Source organism: Candoia aspera, chromosome 6, assembly GCF_035149785.1.
Source record: "Candoia aspera isolate rCanAsp1 chromosome 6, rCanAsp1.hap2, whole genome shotgun sequence".
Lineage (NCBI taxonomy): Eukaryota > Metazoa > Chordata > Lepidosauria > Squamata > Boidae > Candoia > Candoia aspera.
The window spans coordinates 23,257,735-23,271,906 of record NC_086158.1 but is presented as its reverse complement, the minus strand read 5'-3'; the positions used below and the strand labels follow the sequence as shown (position 1 = coordinate 23,271,906).

Below are 14,172 nucleotides of genomic sequence, written 5' to 3'. Positions count from 1 at the left end.
AATGACAGAACTGCATATGGATTAAGAACTGTGCAGTCCTTTAGATTTGAAGACAAAAAGATACTTTAGAGCAAAGCTGGCTGGGAGTTGAAGTCCACAGACCTTAAAGTTGCTAAGGTTAAGAAACACTGCTTGAGATTATGTGGGATGTTCATGTACTCCAATCATCAATTTGTTAGGCTGGAAAAGGCACATTTAATTTTAGGAGTTGCTGATAGGTCCTATGTGTGTACCCCCATGATTTCCAACACACTTTTCGCCTTTGTATTCAAAGCACTGCCCAGCCCTAATATGACTATCACTTACCATGCAGGTAGTTCTTGCTTAACATCCACTCATTCAGCGATCATTAAAATTTACAATGGTGCTGAGTGAGGGGTACTTATGATGGGTCCTCATAGTTGTGCCTGTTGCTGCGTCCTTGCAGTCACGTGATCTCGATTTGGGGGCTTGGTGACCAGCTCGCAGTTACAATGTTGCAGCATCCCACAGTCACATGATCACCATTTGCAACCTTCACTGCTGGCTTCCAACAAGCAAAGTCAGTGGGGAAGCCAGCAGGAGGTCACAAATGGCGATCACATGATTGTGGGACGCTGTGACTGCGCGGGATTTGCCTAATTATGGCAACTGGGACTGTTGGAACTGCTGTTGATAGTCAGCATGGTCATGTGATGTTGCATCTTATGACCGTGTCACTTAGCAAGGGAGTTCCTGGCTCCAGTTACTGTCAGTAAGTGAGGACTACCTGTATTGGCATAGTTGCTATTCCCGGGGAGTAACAGTTTATAACTTACTTATGGAGTATCATCTAAAAAGTTTCTCTTTCTCAACCCCATTTCTAGATTGCTAATGAAGTTATTGGAGAACTGAACCTGAAACCAGAAGAAGTCTTCCTTGCCCAAGGAACGTTGAGGCCTGATCTTATTGAAAGTGCTTCTGTTGTTGCTAGTGGCAAAGCAGAAGTCATCAAAACCCATCACAATGACACAGAGCTCATCAGGAAGTTGCGGGAAGAGGTAAATAGAACATCACATTTGGCTATTCAGTTTTTGAGAAATAGTTGAGCACTGACAAACTGCCCAATTTCTTTTCTAATTGCTTATCCACTATTATTGGGAGTTTAAGGATTTTGTTAGTTAAATAATTATTTTTGAAATTTAATAATTATTTTTGAAATAGTACTTTCATATAGGAAGGACTAAACTGCGATCCAAAATATTTGTATACAGCCCACACAAAATGAGACTTTCTACTGTTCTTTTAAATACACAAACAATTTTAGATTCAGTCTTATCAATAGATCAAAATTTATTCCCTGCTTAACAAGAGGTTTAAATAAATAAATTTACATCAATAAATAAGAGATTTCTTTGAATCACTTCCCTGTTGTTTTCGCTTCTGCTGATATTCCATTGGGATTGTAGATACAAGATTTAAATGATAACCTTAATAGTGGAAATACATTAGAATGTTTTTTCATTAAGTATATACTATTTAAAAATGAATTCCTGAATGTAAATCATACTGTTTTCCCTTATAGGGAAAAGTAATAGAACCACTGAAAGATTTCCATAAGGATGAAGTAAGAGTGCTTGGGAGAGAGCTAGGTTTGCCTGAAGAACTGGTTTCAAGACATCCATTCCCAGGTATAAGATTAATTAAATCTATCAACACTTAGAATAATAGAACCTCTGATCCTAAGAGGTTCCAAAGGGGCATGTAAGTTAAAGCTGGAATTGAAACCCATTTCTCTAAATAACAAAAACTTTTCTTTCCAAATACCTAGTGCATAAGCAACATTTTACAATGTATTTAGTTTCTTTATAGGTCTCTGGTTCTCTTTCCCTCTCCTTCTAATTCCAGAGTTAACTTGTAAGTGTAGAAAGATAAGCTGAACTACACAGAGCAAAGTGGAGGGAAAGGGAAAACAGAACAACGGGACCAGAATGCCACAGTAAAGGACAGTATGGAAGGAGTAGTATTTGAAATAGGAAAGAAAGCTGGGTATACGGCCCTCCTGACTTATTCTAGTGGAAGTTCTTAGAAGTATTTCTGATGCACTTCTGAAGTGATAGCCATGGCCATGTATTTGCAAGCCCTTTACTAAATTGCTTTCTGAAAATGATGGTTTAGTCTCCATACTCTTAATTGCTGTCATGTAAAATTTATGAAACATAACTAATCATTTTCACATTGGCTACAGATGACATTAGGTTGTTCCATTTTTGCCTTTTAGGTCCTGGTCTTGCAATTAGGGTAATATGTGCTGAAGAACCATATGTTTGCAAAGATTTCCCTGAAACTAATAACATTTTGAAAATCATAGCAGACTTTTCTGCAAGCGTTAAAAAGGTAACAGTAGAATGTAAAGATATAAATTCTTCTCTTTTCATTTTGCTCATTTTGCTTACATTTGTGCTAGAATTTGGTTAGAGCTTAGAAGCAACATCTCAAATAATTCAAAGCCTGACTGAAAGATTTTAAAGTTATTTTCTTTGGTCCAGTATCTCCTTACCTATTTGCCCCATATTTCCTTTTTCTTAGAATTTTTGATCCAGTTGTGTTATATTTAGTATATATTTAGTATATATTTCTTTCCCTATTTAGTCATCACTAAGTCAAAAATGCACAAAACGAAGTCCCAGGATTGCACATGATTCCTAGAATCCATAAGTATATACTATCACATCCCTCTAAAAGTTGATGTTGAATTACATTTTTAACTATGTCTATATAAATGATGATAACCTGAATTTCTACCCTCCTCAACTGGCAGAAAGACATATTACTATACTGCTATATGCATACAATACATTAAACCTTTGAAGGACCCTGGTAGGACTTTAAAAAGCCTTAAGCAATTTTGTGTAGCAGTGTAAAGAGAACCAATTGGAAATCAATTACTTGACAAATGGAAAATCACTACATACATAGGAACTCATGGTAACTATATCTAATTACTTCAAATTAAATCAAAGTTTTCTTTTGATCCTGCTTACTTCCTTACTCTGGACCATTAAGGCATATAGTTCTTTGCATGCTCATCAAAGGCAAAAAGCGGCTTTTACCTGTGCTGTTAGCCTTTGTTCCTTATTTCCAAAGTAGCTCCCAGAGTGGTTCTTTTATTTAAGAATATTAAAATTCATTCCTTTTGTCCTCCTATGTTTTATATCCTTTATATTATGATCCTTCATAGCCTTTAAGTTCACACTATTTTGTTTGCTAGAGATGCATAGCCAACTAACCTTGTATAATACTTAGATTTGACTGTCTGTTTTGTTGTCTAGCCCCACACTCTGCTGCAGAGGGTCAAAGCATGTACAACTGAAGAAGACCAGGAGAAATTGATGGAGATCACAAGTCTACATTCATTAAATGCCTTTTTGCTGCCAATCAAAACAGTGGGAGTCCAGGTTGGTGAAGCTGGGTCTGCGGCAAAAATAACTAAAATGGGAAAAACAACAGGTGTTGCAAGGGTTTTTTTAAATTGAATTCTAAATCAAATCTGATCAGGAGGGAGAAAGAGTAACCATGAAGAGTAACCATGAAATGAAAGATAAGCCATTAAGCGTGGTCAAGAAACAAGGGCATCAAAATGTCTAAAAGGCTACTTTGCAAAGTCTGGAAATCCTGGAGTGTGACATAGAATTATCAAGCTATTATGAATCTTGTCTGCCAGCCAGCCAGCCACTTTTTCCACTCATCAGTAGAAGAGACAGTTGTCCTCAGTCATGTGTACAGTCATGTACCCCAGCTCTTCTCTCTGTTGGAGATAGAAACATTTTTATGTTTTGAAACAAAGGTATAGAACTCAGCAGAACTCCACTGAAGTCTATGGACCAAGGCTGGAAAACGCCATAGCCTCTGATTGAAAAGGAAGACCAAGCAATTGCAATCCTATGGGACAGCGCGCGCGCACACACACACACACACATGGGGAAATCTGGATAGCCTTAACCCTGCTAGCCTTTTGCAAGGCTCTGAAGAGCTGGCTGTTTCCCCAGGTGTTTGGGCCAAGAGGTTAGGTGAGGTCTGCTCCTGTTGATGTGTCTTCTTTTTGTGATTGGTGCTTACTGTTTTAACCTTGGGCACCATGGGTTTCACATTGTGGTTTTTGTTTTAATTTCTGTACGCTTTCCAGAGTCACTTTTGTGAGATGTGCACCACGTAAATCATTTAAATAAATACATAAATCGTAGCAGAGGAACTTTTGCTTCATACATCTGCTTTTTCTGTAGAAATAAGTGGAACATTTAGCCAGGAATTTGCACTAGGCTTAATTTCTTACTTCTATGTTGTGCTGAAGTCTCATTTTCTAAGTTAAAGCATTAAGCTTTTAAACTTCAGCTCTCATCCATCCTTCAAGCTGTGATCATGAAGTTATATTGTTGTAGAATCTTGCCACTTGTAATACTAATTTGAAACCTATCCTTTATCTCCCTGGAGATTCTGGAAGAGAACGATCACTCAGAAAACACCACTGTAATCTTGTGGTCTGTTTGGAGCATTATATTTTCTTTTGAAATTTCTTTTTCTTTTATGTGATTTGTAAGAAGTGGATTATGACCTAGGCATCTCTAAGTTATAACCTTCAACACTGAATGTTTCAATTTTAATATTTAAAGTTTAAAAAGTGGAGATACACACACACACACATTTTTTAAAAAAGTTTGATTTTGTTTTTATCTGTTTTAAGACTGGTCTCTTCCTAAGGAGAAAAATAAGGGGTGAGACTTCTAGACACCACACCTGTTTATGGCCAAGAGGTGGCATTATAGCAATGATTTCATTTTCTCTATTTTGACCTTTTAATCACCAAAATTTCTTCCACATACTGGGGGTTAGTGGATGAATGCCAAGTGAGGTGTCATCTGGAAGATAGGAGGTAGCAGCAGGCCAACCACATTACAAAGCAGAAGCTGGGGCAGGATTTGATGACCTCATGGGAGAGGACGGGGGAGAGGACGGGGGAGAACTCCAGCTTTCCACCCTATAGGTGCCCATTGTCCAATACACAACCTTCTTAAAAATTGTCCTCCATTAAGATTTGGGAAGCCCAGCCTTTTCCATCCGACTGCCTTCCAGATGTGTGAGGAGTGCTAACTTCAGACTTTCTAGACACCATGACTGAATTGCAGAAATTCTATCTGATACAATTTATTGATTTTCTTACTGCAGGTGAAAGTAATGCCTTGGTCTCTAGAAACAAGGAATGTTTTTTGCAGCTTGGACAGCATCTTATAATTATTACTTCAGTTGTCAAGAACCATGCCTGATAGGGCAATGGCACTAAGATGTTGTCTAAGTAGGTGTAATTAAAATTTTTGACCTACTTTTTCCTCTTTTTTCCAGGGTTGAGGGCTTTTAAAATGTGTTTTGTAGGTGCATTGATTCTAATAGAGGCTTCACACTTGAAATCAATTAAATAATTTTCTACTGAAAATCAGGAAATGAAGTACCATTGTTCAGCTGTTTGCCTCCACATTTCAAGAGTGTGATCTTGGCTGTAAAAACTGGCTGGGCCCCATATGCAACAGGTAACTACCATATATGCTCACAGATAAGCCAAGAATTTTAAAATACACCCAGAAAATTTGGTTTGGCTTATCCGGGGATGGACTTATCTGCGAGTATATATGGCAATACTTTTTTAAAAGGACCCATGTATCCTGTATATAGTCACATATAAACCCATCCCCGCATAAGCTAACCCTTGAATTTTTAACCAAAATACCATGAAAAATGTGCCACCCTTTGTTGTTGTTGTTTATTCATTTAGTCGCTTCCAACTCTTCATGACTTCATGGACCAGCCCACGCCAGAGCTTCCTGTCGGTCGTTAACACCCCCAGCTCCCCCAGGGACGAGTCCGTCACCTCTAGAATATCCACCTTGCCCTTGGTCGGCCCCTCTTCCTTTTGCCTTCCACTCTCCGTAGCATCAGCATCTTCTCCAGGGTGTCCTGTCTTCTCATTATGTGGCCAAAGTATTTCAGTTTTGCCTTTAATACCATTCCCTCAAGTGAGCAGTCCGGCTTTATTTCCCGGAGTATGGTTTGATCTTCTTGCAGTCCAAGGCACTCTCAGAATTTTTCTCCAACACCACAGTTCCAAAGCATCGATCTTCCTTCTATCAGCCTTCATTATGGTCCAGCTCTCGCAGCCATATGTTACTATGGGGAACACCATTGCTTTAACTATGTGGACCTTTGTTGTCAGTGTGATGTCTCTGCTCTTAATTATTTTATCGAGATTTGTCATTGCTCTTCTCCCAAGGATTAAGCGTCTTCTGATTTCCTGACTGCAGTCAGCATCTGCAGTAATCTTCGCACCTAGAAATACAAAACCTTTCACTGCTTCTACATTTTCTCCCTCTAGTGCCACCCATGGATAAGCCAATTGTGGAAATTAAAACACAAAGATTTCGAGGGCTGGCTTGTCTGTGGGTGGTGCATTTTTTATGGTATTTTGGTTAAAAATTCAAGAGTTGGCTTACCTGGGGATGGGCTTATATGTGAATATATATGGTACTGTCTAAGCGCTTCTTTGGCTTGAGTTACTGATTCCGGTGAATACAGTGAATATTGTTGTAAATGTTTAAAAGTTGTGCTCTTGTGTTTCTGCTTCATAGGGCGATTGTCGTTCTTATAGCTATGTATGTGGAATCTCCAGTAAAGTTGCTCCACCTTGGGAGTCCCTTATGTTCCTAGCAAGACTTATACCACGGATGTGTCACAACATAAACCGGTAATACTTCCATCGATACATAGAACTAATTCTTTGTAATCTAGCTGCTGTTTAGTAGTTCACTATGCATCACTGGGGAAAAAATTAATGTATATATAAGAAATAGAGAAAAATACTGGAAAAATATTTTACTTTTCCCATATACCTTTTAAAATACTGGTAACAAGAAGAGTTAAAAGCCCAGCTCCTGACTCACAACATCCATGATTCAATATGTATACATTTTTTTTTTGCTAATTTGACAAGGGAATCCAGTCTTGTTGATGCTTGATTGCATCACTGTAGTTTTGAGTTTTAAAGGCATTGGTCACGTAAACCGTTAGTAATGGAGGAGGCTTTAAAATGAGACAAGAAGGGAGCATGCATTACTTGCTTCCTGAGAGCAAGTTTGGATTTTCAAAATGGGATAAAACAATAAATGGGCTTATATTAAAATATATCTCTTTGATTTACTGGGGCTGCGTTCAAGCTTTGCATGATTAGTTAAAGGTTTGGAACTACAAGTAATATCAATCAAAGATACAGCAACTTTTAGGTGCATTGTTTGAACAAAGATATATTTATAGGCAACATAATACCGGCAGGTATCATGATCACCCTAGACCAGTGTTTCTCAACCTCAGCACCTTTAAGATGTGTGGACTTCAACTCCCAGAATTCTCCAGCCAGCATGGCTGGAGAAACATTGCCCTAGATGCTTCATTTGGAACCTTCTGCTCAGCAGATTCCCTGTCCATCTGGCTTTTAAAAAATATTCAAACACCCACAGACTGACTGACTGTCTATCGATCTGGCATACTTTCAAGCAAATCACCAGCTTTGGGCCATCGGATTTATTGGCAGGAATGTCTTTGGCCCACAGAAATTCACAAATCTGTGAACAGGCAGATTTCCCACAGCAGCCATTTTGAGATTGTGTCCCACATATCCGCACAAAATTCCAAATGCAGCCCCCCAACCCTGAAAGGTTGCCTACTCCTGACAAATACAGAGAGCACTCCTTCTGATGGATTTTCCCTCCCTCTTCTCAGGGTTGTCTATGTATTTGGCCCACCAGTCAAAGAACCTCCCACTGATGTCACTCCCACTTTCCTGACGACGGGAGTTCTCAGCACGTTGCGGCAGGCTGATTTCGAGGCTCATAATATTCTCAGGGAATCTGGTTAGTATGTGGTTTTCTTAAGTGTGGTGCTCTGCATTTGCAACATTTTGTCCCAGCAAATATTTTTGCAAGCTTAGTAGAATAGAGTGTCTAATTCATTCTTGACTGTTGTAAAACACCTTTAGTATTGGAACAGATCATCCTTTCTCAAGCTTTTGACCTTGGAGGAATCCTTGAAATATTTTTCAGGCGTCGGGAAACCCCTGCACATTCAGGCTCAAATATAGGCTAGAAGTTACAAAATTATTAACAGTGCATTAACAGTGTTCTTAAACTAAAATTAAAGAATGAAACTTACCTCTTTAATGTGAAGTTGCCCAAATTTGAAATAATTTTTTAAATAAGTCATGATCTCCCAGGGAACCCCTAGTGACCTCTCACAGAACCCTAGGGTTCCATGGGACCCTGGTTGAGAAACCATGGAATAGATGATAATAAAGAAGTTAGTATTTGTTTTGCGGGATGTTAGAATTTAAAAAGTTGATTTTCTGCTGCTTCCTCCATTTTATAAGAAAAAATATTATATTGCTACAGAAAGGAAATGAGATCAAAGTTCTAAAGAGGACTACATTTAGGATGCAACTTTGTGTAAATTTTATGTTTATTTATATTTCAAATTGGTTACCGTCCATCTCACTTGGAGTCTTGCAAATTCTATGTTACTGTTTCCTATCCTGGTCCCCTCAGTTATGGAAGGATTATATCTGTCAGAATTTCCAGCCTATGTTGCTCAGTTCTTAGAGTTGCAATTCCAATGCATCCAGAAGGCACCTATTTGAAGAAGTCTTATTTTAATTCAGAGTTTGGAGCACAGTATCTCTTGCTGACTTGTATTATTCCATTTATATCCCACACTTCCTTCAAGGCATTAGCAGCAGCTGCAGCAGAAAAACTCCCTCCCATTATATCTTCACAACAGGCCTGAGATGCAACTGTGGCTTAGACAGGGACCAACATAGGCCATTCAGTAAGATTCATAGTTGAATGGGGATTTTGCTTATGTTGCCCAACACTCAAATCATTTAAACAAGGTGGGCAACCTCTTGTAAGTGCATCTAGAACTTACACTAATTTTGGAAAGCACATACAAGATCTCTAGTAAGAGATGGTTGTTCCTCCTCTGTCTTCATTAGAAGAGAGGGAAATGGATAGTAGGAAGAGAAGAAAAGGAATCTCCATGAAAAAATTGGTATTCCATTACTCCTTCTTCAAGTTTGCTTTCCATGTTGACTCCATTATCTCTGCATCATAGTATGTTACTCTGTGAGCCAGTATAAATAAAATCTCTGTTGGATCAAACACAACTCTTTGTGACTTCATAGATCCATGTAGTGTTCTCAGCAACAGTATTTGCCATTGTTATCTTCTAGGCAGTCCATTTCATTTCCCAATCTAGCCTACAAATCTGAGATTTTCTGGGAGATTCACATCCAAGTACCAGTTGGTTCCAGATCGGCCCACATCAGCTAAGTGCTGCCATCTAGCCAGTACTTTCTTGATTTTTGTTCCTTTATTCAAGGTTATTCTGGAAAAATCAGCCAGATGCCAGTCATCTTAACACCACTGCATTTTGATCGAGATCCCCTGCAGAAACAGCCGTCCTGTCAAAGATCAGTGGTTATTCGAACTTTCATTACAAGTGATTTCATGACTGGCATTGCAGCAACTCCTGGCAATGAGATACCAGAAGAGGTAAACATCATTTAGAAAATTAAAGTTACCTTTGATTTCTTTGTATAGAAAATATCTTATTCCTTTGTTTTAAATGTATACCAATAGACATTATTTTAACACTGAAATAAATGTTATAGAATTCAGTAAATAAAGCCTGTGTGGTTTGGGCATATTTGATTGCCTAATTTTAATTGCCAAAACTAGGGTGAAAACACATTGCTATATGGAGATGTGTTCTAAAGATTATGAGCCTTTTGGCTTTTACAGATTTCAAGTCCCAGAATCCCTAGCAAGTCTGACAAGTGCTTGATTTCACTGAAGTTTATGGGAACTGAACTAAATTCTAGACAGACAGACAGACAGAATATATAAGGCATCACACTGAGGAAAAATGTCATACTGTTTTTATTGTTGCTACCCTTTATCTATAGCCTAACTCCATCAAAGGTAATTCTTTGCACTAGCCAGGAGGCTACAATTAAATTAAAAGGGTTATTTTTCTTTGAGTCAAGCCTAAAGAAAGTGGGTGATTAAGTGCACAAGGGTATACAATTTTCTTAGCAACAGTATTGAAGTGGTTTGTCATTGCATTCTGGTGGTCTTTGTGGATGCTAACCAAGTCTGACTCTGCTTAGTTTTTTCACCACTAGCCAAGATCAGTTGCAGCTCGGGATAAATAGCAAGTAGCAACTGCTAAAAGTTGCACGGAGGTGTGCAGTCTGTGGCAGCAGTTCTTTTACATTAGGGCTTAATAGTAATTCTGCGTGCAATTTTCAAAGCTTTTAAAGCCACACACACAAAAAAACCCTCTTATTTATTTTGGTTATATAGTCTTATAACTAGAGCTTAGAATGCAGAGAAATAAGTAGCTGACATTAGCAAAGAATGGAACAAAAATCTCAGAGGAAGGAAAGGCCAAATTTATATGCCTGTTTTTCATCTGCAAACCATTTGCCTTTTTGCAAATTAAAACATTAAAAACTGGGCATCTTGTCTCCATCCATTCCGTTCTGGGAGATGAGGCAGAACATTTGAATTAATTTATTTCATACTAATCCGCCATCCTAGTTTGTCCCCTTCTGTCTCCCATCCCTTCTTCCAAATGGGCACACTGTCATTTATGTCCTTGACGTCTCTTTCTTGCCGGCTGTTTTTAAAAATAGGTTGTGCTGAAGATGGTGACTGAGATTAAGAAGATTCCTGGCATCTCCCGGGTGATGTATGACTTGACTTCAAAACCCCCAGGAACAACTGAATGGGAGTAATTATTTCCCTCCCCCAAGAAAGTACTGTATGCAGTTTTAAATTATATCAGAAACCATTCCCAGTGTTGACATGCAGTACTGTGAAAAGAGTGACTGGAGCGGCTGCTACATCCTATGTGATTTCTGTTTTCTCTCCTGGAACATAATCTGCAAATTAAGAGTGCTGATGAGGGTGGGGGGAAGTCAGCTAAGTGGGGCTGAGGACATGTACGGGTAAATAATTTACGGCAGCATCGCCTATGTGCAGACAGAATCATATTGCTTTGCCTTTTTTGTCTTACAGACTCTTCCTGTTTTTTGTGTTTTTACTGTTAAATGTCAATTCAATGTCTCTCTTTTTTTTTTGTACACTGTGTAAAAAGAGACAGTTTATTTACATTCACCAACCCCATTGTTAGAGCTATTAATAATGTAAAATGAAAAAAGTGACCAACTGCTTTTGAAACAGATTTATTATAAATAAATATTTTGCCAAATGGAGTAGTGAGCATTGTTGAATTGTAGATTAATGTATATTTATTTTCTGTATATTGTAGTACCTGTTCCATATCATTTGGAGTATTAAGCTGATGGCAATAAGTGTTGATGTATTCAAGAACTGTATCAAAATAAGGACTATATTCTACCCCCCAACCCCATCCCCCACTTTTTAATATTTTCAAAACAAATAACTTTTTAAGGATGTTAAATCATATGTCTTCCCACACTATGTAGCTACTATCTATATTCAATGTACATTAAATCAGTTACAAGAGAAACAAACATGAATTATAAATATGGTTGAAAACTCACCACTTGGAAAAAAGAATCACAGTAACAATTCTCACAGCAGCCATCAAAATTGCTGTGCTGTGCATAGCTCTTTTTGAGCTTTAATTTTAGTCAGATCTTTTGGCTTTCTATTTTATGTGAGGCTTCTTAATAAAGGCAGAGAAATGCTGCATTTAAAAAAAACTTTTTCCAAGCTGAATTTAAATATTACATTGATTTCTATGTGATTGGTATTAGAGCCAGCTTGGTAAACCTGAGAATGAATGACTTGTTTTTATTAACACCATTCGATGAATAGACTACCACTAAGTTAAAAAGGTGAATATAATTACCTTATTCCTCCAGTGTCTTGAGCCTGAATCAAACTTACTTTAATACATTGTTTGTGAAACTAGAATGGAGGAAATACCAAGTTATTATCAGTTGACTCTTCTACACGTGCCATAGCTTTTGTTACTCATTCTGAATACCTCCCAGTGCACTGTAATGCAAACCATGAGATTTTGCTTTGTACTCAAAATATTAAATGGTCCAGTACAGTCATATTAAGTAGGATACCAACAAGTATCTGCCGTATAATGTCTGTTTGGAAATGCATTGCATAACTGGAACCTTGTGAGAGAGAGGATGAAATATCTGCTTTTACTTAATTCCAAATTTGATGGCAAAACATGTCATTCACCATTTCATTCAAGATGCAGATCTATCCTTGTATCAGTAACAAAGTTGTAGCTGAATGAGAGACCTAAATCAATATTTGTGGTTGGCTAGTCCCTGCTGGGAGCCTGGCACACTGTCTGCCTAAAGCTATGCAGGAGGAAAAAATAGGATTGAAAGAATGATGCTGACCACACAGCTGCAATGACCTATGAGTATATTCCATTGGTTTGGAGGACCCAGATAAACTGGAGGGTTCCCTTGCTGTACCTGCTATCTTGCTGTGTTATGTAATTATTTGCAATCTCTTCAAGGTTGTTCCCATGGAGATCTTGCGGCAATGGTACAAAGGATAGGAGTGGTGTCCATTTGAACCAACCCATGATGACCAATCTTCTTATCTACCTACAGTCCACGGTCTGGATCCAAACTATCCTCTAGGAAAAGTTTAAGCAAATATCATGACTATATCATCTTTTGAGAAGTAGCAAGTTTGATCCCTGGCTGGGATGGGAAATAGGAATTAAGAAATGATTAAGGAAATGCTCCTAGTCATTCAAGTTCATAGCATGAGATGCTTCTGGATTTTTAATTGTCTTTGTAGTGGAGGCTATGACAGTAGCAAAATTGTGGCTGTTTTGAATGTTTATTTTAAGCTGGTTTAAAATACAGTCTTATCATAATTAAGGTATAGCCTGGGAAAAAGAGAGAGAGTTACAATCAGAAGAGTCAGGTTTAACTTAAATAATGAAGTTTGCAGTTGGAGTTAAAATATTTTCATTTTCATATTCATTTATTGTAGATGCACATATTGTCAAATTCTATGGCTTTTACATTAGTAAAATTTGTTAGGTTTTGTTTTCTCAAGGTAATAACGGTGTACTTATTTTTAAACTGGATCCATGGATAAAATGGAGTTTGGAAACCTTTTAAGTAATATTATGCTAGAGACAGAAATAAACACATATAAGGTACATTGCATTATAAGTAAATTGTTTAAATGAAGACATCAGTGTTGTACAGAAAGGGGACTCTTTGTGCATGACTAGTGTAGTACAGAAGAGGATTGGTTTCTCTTAAACCAATCCTCTGATTGAGTTTATGAGGGCAACGGAGTACATTTAAATGGCCAGGCTTCCAGTTCTTGAATGTATTTCATAGTATTGATTCCCATAATCTCAACCAGGTGTAGAAAACAGGCTTGTTGTGGTCCAGGAGGGAATGTGTAACATGTAGCTAATGAATGCAGATGCCCTTGTTAGATTTGTTTGCCCTCTAGTCTTCAGTAAGACATGTCAACTGTTTTCAAAGACAATTGTATAGGGAATAATTCCTAGAACTCTCAGTCAAAAAAAAAAATCTGTAAATGATAAAAGTACTGTCAGCCTTAATTTTTATCCTCAAATAAAAGTGAACCCATTTGGATACTTCTGTGATTTATTTTATTTCATCATTCTTTCTGATCCATTCTTTTTTTTTTCTGGTGTTCTTTCATTCGAAATCAGGTTTTGGACACACTGGCTAGGAAAGTTGTAGTTCCAACCTATATGAAAGGAAGGGCTCATCTGAAGAAGTTACTAAGAACCTCTTACTGGGATGGGGTCATTAATCTAGCTTGCAAGGCTCTCCTGTTCAACCCATGGGTGTTTGAGAGTCCTCTCAAAGCACTCTGTTTCTTTCATGCCTCATTCTGATTTGAGAAGGAAAGGCAGAATGTGGAGAAATGGACAGAAGTTGGTCCTGCTGGTAGGATTAGTATAGTCAAAGGTAATGAAGAAGAAAGTTTTTATGTATTGAAATGGTGGAATGTCTTAAGCCAAGCCCAAGGATCATGTCAATGGGTGGTGTAATTTAGTAAGGACTGGGCTACTGTTATAGTTGGACTGGAAATACAA

The 14,172-nt window shown here is 37.9% G+C and overlaps 1 protein-coding gene across 1 annotated transcript in view; it reads left to right on the top strand.

The window, feature by feature from the left end:
* The window catches only part of GMPS (guanine monophosphate synthase), a 50,353-nt gene extending 36,649 nt beyond the window's left edge, over positions 1-13,704 (top strand). The window contains exons 9-16 of the mRNA XM_063306533.1: positions 846-1,019; positions 1,544-1,649; positions 2,240-2,355; positions 3,291-3,416; positions 6,633-6,748; positions 7,780-7,910; positions 9,430-9,602; positions 10,748-13,704. Coding sequence (XP_063162603.1) covers positions 846-1,019; positions 1,544-1,649; positions 2,240-2,355; positions 3,291-3,416; positions 6,633-6,748; positions 7,780-7,910; positions 9,430-9,602; positions 10,748-10,849 — 1,044 coding nt within the window. The 3' untranslated portion in view covers positions 10,850-13,704. The remainder of the gene's footprint in view (positions 1-845; positions 1,020-1,543; positions 1,650-2,239; positions 2,356-3,290; positions 3,417-6,632; positions 6,749-7,779; positions 7,911-9,429; positions 9,603-10,747) is intronic.
* Positions 13,705-14,172: the final 468 nt, after the last annotated feature.